This window comes from Octodon degus, unplaced genomic scaffold (assembly GCF_000260255.1).
Source record: "Octodon degus isolate 3935 unplaced genomic scaffold, OctDeg1.0 scaffold00064, whole genome shotgun sequence".
NCBI lineage: Eukaryota > Metazoa > Chordata > Mammalia > Rodentia > Octodontidae > Octodon > Octodon degus.
The window spans coordinates 2305684-2317641 of NW_004524640.1; the positions used below are offsets into that span (position 1 = coordinate 2305684).

General features: G+C 43.2%; 1 protein-coding gene across 1 annotated transcript in view; it reads right to left on the reverse strand.

Moving 5' to 3' along the window:
• The window catches only part of St8sia1 (ST8 alpha-N-acetyl-neuraminide alpha-2,8-sialyltransferase 1), a 154475-nt gene that overhangs the window by 53181 nt on the left and 89336 nt on the right, over window positions 1-11958 (reverse strand). The window contains exon 3 of the mRNA XM_004634549.2: window positions 3080-3189. Within this exon, the coding sequence (XP_004634606.1) occupies window positions 3080-3189 (110 nt within the window). The remainder of the gene's footprint in view (window positions 1-3079; window positions 3190-11958) is intronic.

Genomic DNA, 11958 nt, shown 5'->3' on the forward strand with positions numbered 1-11958 from the left:
ACACTGTCTGGTGTATCACTAAGCACACTATCTGGTGTATCACCAAGCACACTGTCTGGTGTATCACTAAGCACACTGTCTGGTATATCATTAAGGGCTATTCGGTCCTCCTTTCCCACTTTATCCATCCATGTACCCTATTACAGTGTAGGATCACACTGGCCACATTCTTCCTCATTAAACACTAAGTTTTTAATTTTGAAATATAATATTTTCTCAATTTTCTAAATGTGCCCCTTAAAATGTGCATTAGCTACTTATAAGTAGATCTGTAAATGGTCAAATAAATAAGGCCAGAGAGATACTTCAGTGGCATAATCACCTGCCTGGCAAAGCTATGTCAAAGCTTTTGATCCCCAGTACCAAAATAATAACAATAATTTAAAAATAAATTATCAGCATTCACTGCTTTCATATTGGGAACCCGATATAAGACTTACTAACATCTCAAATATGACACAGAGATAGTTCAATGCATTGAGTGACTCCATGGCACATATACACACAGCTTTAGTTGCAATGCCACCTTCCTTCAATTCATTTCAGTTTCTCATCTTTCCATGATTATTATGTTTCATACAGTGTTAGCACTGGAATCACAGACACTTATTAATTCCAAACTTGGTTATGTCAAAAGAAGGCTAGACAAGGCCAAAAGTCTCACTTATTTGGGATAAATTTATACTGTTAGACAATCCCCTATGGTACTTAGGTCTTGTACATATTAAATTGCAAATACTCATCATCTTAAGGGGAAATAAATACACATACATACACACACACACACACACACACACACACACACACACAAAGGGTTGGGAATAAAAGATAAAACATCATTGACTATTGCTTCCTCCTACACTATGTTAAAGCCACTGGAAATCATTTAATGTCTCTGAACCTGTGAGCTTCATACTACCTATGCCTTCTTCTGAACACAATGTGTGGGAAGAGCAAATCAAGTTATACTCAAATGCAATTTGAAAACCTCAAGAAAGCTATGCAATGTCTGCTCCATTCCTGTAGCCTTCACAGACCCACAGGTAGAAGCAGAGTTGCCACGACAGGGCCCCCCACCCTCACCCCTCAACCCCATTGGAAGGCTGAGCCCCGCTGAAGGTGACCTAACACACTGCAGGTTGCAGACACAGTCCAGAGCAAGGGCCTCTTCTGCTCACCCGCAGCGGTCTCTGCTGGCTGCTCAGCCTCACATAAAGCCAATCCACCAGAATGGGCTCCTGAGCAGGCCCAGGGCTGCTGCCTCTCTCATCCAACTTGCTCTCTAGGTGATTTCATCCCATCTTGTAGCTTAAATCTCTCCCTGCCCCACCCCCACTATGGTCCTTACATCTTATGACACAGCAGCAGGGTCTGTTGCCTTCCCCCATCACAGCTGTGGAAATGGCCTTCCTACCCAAAGTAGAACCAAGAGAAGACTCACTCAGCCCAGACCAGGCTTCTCCTCAGAAGCTCCCACTGACCTCCACCATCTTTGTCTTCATCTCCCAAGGCACATCCCCAGAACACAAGCCCACCTCAGAATTGTTCGATGTACCACCCCAGAAGCCAACCGAAGGCCCTGTGCCTGGAGAGTGCACAGTAAACAGATGTTGCACTGATTTGAACTAAGAAAACAATCCCACCCATTTTCCTACTGCTTGTATATATTGAAACTAAAAATATAATGGAGGTGAATAGTCCTCCACTGGAAAAAAAAATACACTAGAACACCGATGAAGGAAAGGTAGATAGAAATGTGCCTACTCTAATCTTCACCAAGGGAGACAGCTTCCTTCCGGAAGCCACTTCTCCTCTAGGAGGGAACTTGGCTTCCCCTAGGACAGTGGTTTCCCTAAAACTCCTAAAATGGTCCTTTTTGTCCCATTAGCTCAGTACTCAAGGTTATTGTTCCAAGATCTTTCAGCTGTGTTCTGCCACTTCATTACTTAGCCTTAAAGAAACACTAACACAAACTCTCCCTGCTCCTTTGCTCAGCTTCCTGCCCTCTGTGGGGCTGGAGTCTCCAGCCTTCCTGGTCATGGAGCCCTCTGGCCCCTGGAGGATGGACCTTTGGACCTCCCTGGGACTTCAGGGTCTGACCTGAAAGACTCCCACAGGGTCCAGTCTCTACTGCTCCTTTACATCCTTGATAAGAATGTCCTGTTTTCTACAGCTTGTCTAATCATCCCCTGGATGAGCCAAGCTCTGAGATCTCATACTCCAGTGGGCCACTCTTGGGCTTCTCTTCCCAATCCATTTCTCCTTCCACTTCCCCACACCCCCTTCGTGCTCCACTGCAGACCTGCCTCTGGCTTCCCACACTCCCTAGCACTGCTCTTCAGTTGTCACCTGTCCTTCCTTCCTCTCACCAATCTCAAACCTGCAGTAAGGTGACCTCTCACTCCCACCTGCACACCTGGCTGCTGAGTGGTGTACTCAAAACAACAACAGTGCCCGCTGGTGCCCAAGAGCTCCAGATCTATACCTATACCCTGAGCAATTCCCCTTCATGAGCCCTGCAGGGCCTCCTCCTTGAGCCTGATGTCACCATGCTGCTCAGGTTCTTGACCAGGCTCCTTCTTTGTTTGAATCTCACTCCCCCTCCTCCTTGCCCGCTTTCCTAGTCGTGCACACATGGAATCCCTCTTTACATCCTACCCTGCTACCTTCACATGCTTTTGTGCAAAACCAGGAAGATGAGAGTGAAGAATAAAATGAACACATTAAACTGTTGATTCATATGGAGGTTGCCTTACTGATAGAGCAATTTAGAAAGTTTTCAGCATCATAGGAAAGGAGGTAGGAGAAGGAGCGTTTGCATCTTGCCTGGCTGGCCTTGCTAAGGGTCAGGGAGCACCTCTCCTACCTCTGGGCTTTGCCTGCTTTGCACCTCATCCGGGCATTTTCCCTCACTCCCCTCAGCACTCTCAGGGACTCCATTGTGTATGAGCTTGAGGGAAGCCTAAGAGGAAGCTTCAGCTGATTAATGACAAGTGACTAGTTTTGAAAGGCCTGGGGCCCACGGGAGGGGCGGGGATGGGAGAGAAGGCGGAGGCCGAGCTGTGGTGCTCTCTCTTACCGCATGACAAAATCTGCTGCATCTATGTGCCGGCCACAGCCACTGTTCTTCAGAATCCCACCATTTCCCACCACCGCGCATTTCTTCAATGGCAGCTGGAAGGGGGTTGCCTAGCAACAGAAAACAAGGCGGGTTTTCACTGCAGAGAACACACAACCTCACAAAAAATCATCGTTTACAGCAGACCCTTTGGAGGAAGATGAATGAAGGCTGGGCCAGGCAAAAAGACCATGTGCGAGGGAAGATGCCAAGAATCCTTACGGAGGAAAGTAGTTGGTTTCTTTGAAATTAAAAAAAAAAAAGACAAAACAAAACAAAAAATAGTCCCCTGGCATGTCTTTAAATTTAATCTTTTTTCTCTTTGTCAAATTGGCCAAGCACATAGCAGAGGGTGTTTGCTGGGAAAACAAAATAAAAATTCAAACTAAACACAGAATTAGTTTTAAGGGCATTACAGTGAAGGAACAAACTCAGATGAATTCCGGTGCCCTATTTGACTGCAGTTGCTTCCACTCACACCATCAGTCATCCACTGCACAGGGGTCTCTGGGTATTTCCTGTGCTGTTGGAGACATGAGCAAGGACACAGAAGTCGCAGTGTCAGGACTCATAAATTAGATGTGAGGAGAGGAGGGACAACAGCGGTGCTGAAATGCTTGGGTTCTGCCCCAGAGAGGAGCACCACTCGCTAAGGGGACCGACCAGAGGGGCAGGAAGGCGCCTGGGCCCGGCGGGATAGGGCGAGCCTTCTCCCTGGGGATGAACCTCCAAGAACAAGTAGGATACTGGCCGACAGGGGAGGCAGCGCAATCAAAAGCGCAGAAGGACCTGCTGAGGGCAAACACTGTGTTTACGAGCAAGCGAGCACTCAACCAGATGGTACTGTGTGGAAGTCAGGGCAGAGGCAGGTGACTCGGGTTGAACCAGACAGCGTGACTCTCTTTTTGCAAACATCAAACTGGACTGCAAAGAAAACGCTCAGTGTCCTCAAGTGTGCCCCGGAGTGCTATTTATAGCACGTGGAATATGAAAACCCGGCACTAGCACCTGGAAGTAAAATGCATCATTTGGCCTCTTCTAGCTGGATCAGCAAGAATTGCAGGCTACAGAATTTCCTGCTTGCTGAAGCCAAGCCTAGCCGTTCATGCTCTTGGAGTTCTTATATACATATAACTGGTTCAGAATAAACAGCATTGGTATGAAATAGGTTAACCTGGGAGTTTGTGGGTTAGCTCAGTGCTTTAAGCACCTGTGTGGGCAAACCCAGTCAGGTCCAGGGGACCACGATTGGATCCCCAGTTCCACGTCTTTAGGCAGGCTGAGCTAGCAAAAAAAAAAAAAAAAAAAAATCCTTCTCAACTTTTTGGGCCGGCAAGATAGCTCAGCAGTTTTAAGTGCCTTCTTAGGCAAGTTTAGGCAAAGCACAGGGACTGTGGTTCAATCCCCAAGAGCACATGCCATGGCAGCCCTGGCTCCCTGGGTGGGCTGAGTTGGTATGGGGCCGGGGAGATGGCTCAGTAGGATAAGCTCTTGACTGGAAAACGCAAGGATCTGAGTTCAATCCCCGGTTCCAAAAAAAAAAAAAGCACTGGTTAGGGCCAGCCAAATAGCTCAGCAGATTAAAGCACCTGCAAGCAGGTATAGAGGCCAGGGGTTCAATCCCCAAGGCCTACCGTGCCAGTCCCACCCCCCAGGTTCGCTGAGACTGCGATGGAGACCAGCCATGGTGGTGCATGTCTGTAATCCCAGCACTTGCGAGGCTGTAAACAGGACAATCATTACAGTCTGATCTAGTAGGGAGAACCTGAACATCCTGTAGACCCTTCTGTAAAATACAGAAAAAAGAAAAAGAAAAAAAAAAAAAAAAAAAAAAGAAAGAAGTAGATTAACCTATTTCATTCATAGGTTAACCTGGATGAATTTCAAACAAATTATATGGACTATAAGTGGAATTGCTACATGAATTTCATTTGAGAGTCCTCACAAAGGTATGAAGTAAATTAAATGAAGAAAAAAAAATTCAGGCCTGTCAACAGGTGCTAGAATTCCAGCACATGTTTTTGTTTACTAAATCTTCAGGAAACATGTGCCTCAGCTCAGCAGCCTTGTCTTCTCCCTTCTTCCCTCAATTCCTGACCATCTGACTAACCGCTGCACCTGTGTGGGATGAGCTTATTGTGGATTTGTGATGTCACAGCACAACTGCAGTGACCATCCGTGGCCAGACATGCACGCCTTTTGGGGGGAATGCAGAAGGTGTTGCTGCTGAGCCAAAAGCTCCACTTGTGTGCTTTGCTTCATTCTGTACACAGCTCTTTGGTTCGTGAGCCGAATCATAAACTTTCAGGTATTTCTGTACACTATCACAGCACTGGGGAGGCTGAAAACAGGAGGATCACTATGAGTCTAAACTGCATAGTGAGACGCTCTACCATATACATAAAATAAAAAAAAGCCTAACTCCTAAGCATCTGCAAGCAGAGAATCAGGAATTCCTTATATTAGTACAGCAGAAATGGTCACTCCAATATCCTGCAGGACAAAATACACAGGAGACAGAAAACCAAGGAATGACATCCTAACAGATGCAGAATGATACATGGCATTTTTCTCAGTCACCCCTGAGAGAAGAGTTTGGGAACAACACCAGAAAAACATTAGTTAGATCTATCATTTGTTAGAGAATATTTAAGTATTTTTATTCAAGTTGTTTGAATATAGTTGCTTGTTTATTCCACATGTATTTAGTGTCTGCCTTATGCCAGGCACGGACTGAGGTGACAAGAACACAATAACACTGTTCTGTTGGAGGTTATATTCTGTGCGAAAGAGATAAGAAATGTAGACCTGTGAGTGTATTGGTTAGTTTTCCTTCACCATACACTTGATGGCTACAGCTGCATAGGGAGGGTCACTGGAGCTCACAATTTCAGAAGTGCCAGTCCCTGGTGGGATGGCTTCAAGAAATATGGCAGAAGGGCACGGCACAGAGAAGCTGTTCAACCCACGATATCTGGAAAGCAAAGAGCAGAGGAAAAGCCAGGAAGCCAGGGGCCAGAGGCCAGGGTCGTACTCAAGGAAACCCAAGGTCACAGCCCTGAGGTCCACCCAGACATACCCAGAAGTGCACCTTACTAACCCCTTAGGGGGCTCCAAGTCAGTCAACTTGACAGTCAAGATAAGCCATTACGATATGGGCCATTTGTCAAAACTGGTTAAAGAGAGCAACTGCAATCTGCATAGGGTGGCAGGGGAGGAGTTCCTGGGCTGCCTGCAGACACACTCCAGCAGGAGGTAAGGAAGTGAGCCATGCAGACACCTGAGGAAACAGGGGATACACAGACCTTGAGACAGGAACCTTTCCGAGATAGGAGAAGGAGAGCAGGCAGCCCCCAGCATCTGAGAATGAGCCAGCAAGGCAGATGTAAAAGTAAGTGGACTGGCAGCAAATTCTGTACAACTTTGTAAGGAATGGGACAAATGTCCATTTTTATTGTAAAATGAGAAATCAAGTGAAGCTGGGGTGTATGAGAAGCAGGGACATTGCTACATGGGTTGAAGTAATCACTATGTTTGATTGATTGATTGATTTATATCAGGACCTTGCACTTGCCAGGCAAGGACAATTAACTGAGGAAATACTATGGATTTTTATTTTATATAAACATCGGTAACTAAAATAATACTGTCCTTATTCTCTTTTAGACACAGAATATACAACTGGGCAATGGTCAATGTTTTCAAAATGATTTGGAATGGAGAACTGTCCTTTATGGATATAGTATTTAAGGGAAATTTTTATCATCATCTATTGTTACATAAACATTATGATTTTGATAATGCCTTCAATAACATAATGCATGCTGTCTTTGAAAATGTATCTCCTTGTGTCCATGCAAGAAAATATCTACAAAGGGCCAGCCAGATAGCTCAGCAGATTAAAGCACCTGCTTAGGCAGACACAGGGACTGGGGTTCAATCCCCAGCATGCCATGCCAGGCCCACCCCCAGGGCGCGCTAGACAGCGATTGAGACTGGACGTGATGGTGAGCCCCTGTAATCCCAGCGCTTGGGAGGCTAAAAACAGGAGGATCACTATGAGTCCGATCTAGGTAGTGAGACCCGGTAGACCCTGTACTAGATACATAAAAAATAAAGTAAAATACAAATATCTACTAGATCCAAGATTGTAGTAGAGTAGCATCCTGTCAAACTTAAAAAAATATTACTCTAAATGGAAGGACAGATAAAGGTAGATGAGAGAGGTTGTAGTGATAAGCTCAAACAGTGTTTCAACTCTTGCTCAGCTATTAATTCAACTTATGGATATTGTGTCCAATTTTTTTTTCACCTATAGCTTTCTTTGGTCAATAGCCAATTTCTCAATAATCATATCATATTACCCATCAAGAATTTCAATTTTTCAGGTCCCTCAATATCTCTGAAAATGAAACTTAGCAAAGCTAATGTTAGGAAGTTCAAAGAAGAACACAAGCAAAACTTAGTCTCTCATGTTTCATGACATGAATGGAGGTGAAAAGAATTGTTAGAGGCTCAAAGACTTCTTCAGAAACAAACTGCAAGTGCAAAGTGTGGTAATACACATGGCTGACAGGAAGGCTTCTGAAAGAATGCTATTAAAATCTGAAGACTTTAAAGTGTTATTTTTATGCCTTGAATAATTGTATCACACTTCCCCCAGAGACATACAATCAGGTGAATCAAACAGGATTTCCAGCATCACCGACAAAGCCTCTCCTCTTCCTCCTTCCCATATGCAATCCACACAGGACAACCAAGAGCTGAAGAGCTGGTCTCCACTCTCACTCCCAACAGCACGGCTGGCTGAGTCACTGGCACAGGGCACCTGTACCCACTCATCTTCTACAGGCATAACTGGAAGTCTTGACTGGTAACCACATGACCTCTGTTAGCAGCTGAATTAAGCATGATAGTCACCAATTGTTGGGGGGTTACAGCTGCTCTTAAAGTAGGAAGTGTACAGAGGAAGACAGAAACATGGGCCACTCCGCAGACATTGAACTGGATTAAACAGTGTTGCGATGATGATTTTCACAGACATGTACAATAGTTTATTAAAGAGTGTCTCTGATTACAAATTAAGCTATCATAATTTTGGACAGAGGCTGCCATTGAAGCATGTCTACAATTTTTAACACTTAGCATTACACATCGACAGAAAATCAGGATCTAAGTGTTCTATAGAGCTACTATAGGGCAGATCTAGAGATTAGGGATGCTGGCTCTTGTGTTTCTGTATCTAAGTTATAAAACTGACTGAAACCCAATATCTTTGGGAACACCAGGAATTTAACAAACTTGAAAGCCCAGAAGAAACTCACAAAGATCCTATGGGTGGGAGAACTCTGCTGAAAGTGATTGAGGGCCTGAACACACTTGAAAAGAATTGGAGACTCCAGTGATCATAAAAATTGACTCATAAATTCAATCAGATTAAGCACTATAAATAGACGAAAAGTGGCCAATTTAATATCTTGTGTTCCAAACATTATCTTAGCAAAAAATGTGTGTTTTTCATGTTCTTTTTTTCTTTGAAGATGGCAATGGAAGAACTCACTGTTTTAAACTTAACATGCGAGGTACAGTGTCTAATGACAGCTCTCAGCAGAATCATCACTTCACTATCATATTCTCAGAATATTTAATTTATTTATTGGATACAAGGTCTCACTACATAGTTCAGACTCATAATGATCCTCCCGTCTCAGCCTCCCCAGTGCTCAGATTACAAACATGTGCCACCACGCCCAGTTTTGAGAATGGCTTGGCATGTGGTATGGGGGACCGAACTCAGACCCTTGAGCTTGACAGGCAGACCCTTAGACTACAGAGCTAACTCCCCAGCCCAACAGAATATTTTTAAACTGCTTTGTTTTTGATCCTTCTGCCTCTGGCTACCTTCTACCACTCTCCCTCATTCCCATTTTATCTGTAGCCTACATTCCTTGTTTTTATGCTATTAGTCAGAAAGCATGACATCATTATTTATGAATAAACATCATTTTAGATAATTAGGCTACCAGTTTAATTTTAGTGGTTTCATCGGACAAGTAACATTGTGTGATGCGCTTGTAGCTGGAAGAGTTGATGCTTACTTTAACACTTGACAATCGTGCTAAGAATACAGTGAATATATAAGTTTCCAAAGTAGTCCTCCTGATAATACTCCCCTTGCCTTAAAAACATTTATCCTACCAGTCGTGCCCACTCTCTGAAGCAGTTTTGCAAGTCTTCTTTCCTGTGTTTAGTTGCACCGGCTTATTTAGAAGCCCTGAATCGATGCAAAACATTTACCATCCTGGTCATTAAGGAAGAGCTAGAAGGTACATGGTGAAAAAGTGGATGAGGAGACCCTGTGACCCTTCACAAGCCTGCCTGTCTCTTGGGGGACACACAGCAGCAGCATTCACTGAATTTTTTTAATCCCACCTTGTAGACACGCAGAAAGAGGACTTCCAGAAGTGCTGCAGAAAGTTGCAAGACCCATGAGACAAGCGTGCTTGAAGCAAGTAGGAGCCTTGGAAGGAAGATTATCACCAGCATGTCTTTTACTCTTTTTAAGTTTAAGCATTCACCATATATTTCAATCAGACTTCACACATAGGACAATTGCTGTAGTTTTCTTTGTTTTGTAAATGTATGAGCATTTTGCTTCAGTGGGCTTTTGTTGTTGTCCATTCATCCTACTGATCTTCTCCAGACTCTCTTCTCCTTGCTAGGAAAGAGGTGGTCATCTCCTTTATGTGTCTTCAAGCTACAAAATTTAACCAGGCAGTATTCAGAACACCATAAAGCAATATAGTAGGAAGAAAAATGAACATCCATGCTAGTTGTGGATCATAAATCACATCATAAAGGCAGAGATTTTGCTTTGTGAGACTTTAGAGTGATCAAAAGAAAAATCATTATGTTCCACTTCTGGGGGTCACCATGCCAAATCTTATGCCGACCCTCCCTCCGTAATGAAAGTTTCCAGGTTTTGTTCCCCAAGAACATCAATGTACCACTAGCTGCACACTGAACTATTCGATTCTGTTTACCCTCACCTATAGATCCACACGGACTCCCACACATAATTATGCTTCACCCACACACATAATTTAATTTCTTGCCCATATGTTAATTATATCCTCAACTTCAGCATCTAAATGTACCCCCCTGCCTCACAGCTAATTATAGCCCCCTCTTATGAATGTAATTACACCATCGAGCCACCCCTCTAATTATGCCCTCTTTGACATATTTAATTGTACTGCCCTGCTCAAGGATCTAATTACATCCTAACCAGTGCACCAATTAAACCCCCAGCCCTCCAACAATATTCCTCAAGTGCAACCTTTTTATCTCTGTATCCAGTCGCTTTATTAGTTCAGCTCAGGATTGGCAACTCTCTACAAGTGAATTCCTAACAAGCATGGCACCCAGCTACCCAGGAAAAATAATAGCCAGAGCAAGCTCCAGTCCTTTCCAGTAAGGAAATCCTTTTGTTTTTCTTTCCCATTAGTTAACAAGCCCCTTGGAAGTCCAAATTAAAATTTCAGCTGTTTGCTTACTTTGCATGTGTAAATATTTTTATGATGAAAATATCTAGTAATTAGTTCATTTATTCCAGAGAAGAAATGATCCTCATTACAGATATTTAGTTATTGTACCCTTAAGAAAATATTACCCAAAACTTTCTCTGGGGATATATATTTTTGAGTACTAATTATTTATTTGCAAATCCCTACATTCAAGGATGTTTACTGTGCTTCAATTTTATGAAAACAATTTCCCAAAAAGCTGCTGCAAAGACTTGTAATCCCCACTCTACTAATAAAATTGTGATTTCAGAAAGATGAGTTAGGTAATATCATGCTTTCTGCACAGGACGCATCACTGGAAATTGAATGACCTGCATATATACTAGGTGTTATTTGCTGTCGAAAATTTCTTACTCAATTAAAAAAAAAAGTCTAAGCAGTCCAGACAACGTTTTGTGTATTTCACATATGATCTGTTATACAACCTCATATAATTTCATTTCATGCCACCATTGATTATATTTATTAAACACTTCAAAATCAATTCCCAGGTCATTGCAGTTTATTATTGTCATTTCTGATTCATGAATGAATGCCGAAGCAGTAAAACAAAGGCTGCAGCTATACTCTACCAGAAGTTGTCGCATTTCAAACATCCTCAAAAAACAAAATGGAATTTTACCATTCAATGGAATGGTTGAAAAGTATACAAATCATTTACATTTCAAAGGTAAGGGCAGAAGACAGAAGCAGCGGCAGGAAGGACTGAGTCTCACACCATGGCCTGTCCTTGTGTTTGTGCTTCCTTCATGGGAAATACCAGTGGAAGATTCTTTTCTCTAAAAATGGAAAGTTCTTCCTGGCATTGAACATCAGCCCTGAACCCTGGCTTCCTGCATCTGAATCCTGGCCTTACCATTTCCCATAGGATCACGGGGAAATGGTATTCACTCCACACAATTATTGGGAGTATTAAACGATCATGTACGGCACCAGATAAGTGACAAGTAACCATTCTTTTTGTATTCAACGAATGGAAATATTCTCATGACACAGACTAGAAATCTTGCAGTCAAGTTTGCCTGGCTCTTTCTCCAGATCATCTTAATACCTGCCTCTGCAGAGGTTCTCATCTACTTCACCTCTGTCTAAAAGTACAAACACGGAAAGACAAATGCCTTCTTACTTCTGGTTACTTAGGACTTCCATTAGCTTCCGGCTCCTGCCCTCGCTCAATCCTTCATTCTTATTCAAATTCTTCTTAAGCAAGGTCTGGTACAAATCACTTGCCTACTAAAAATTATGCCAACTCGA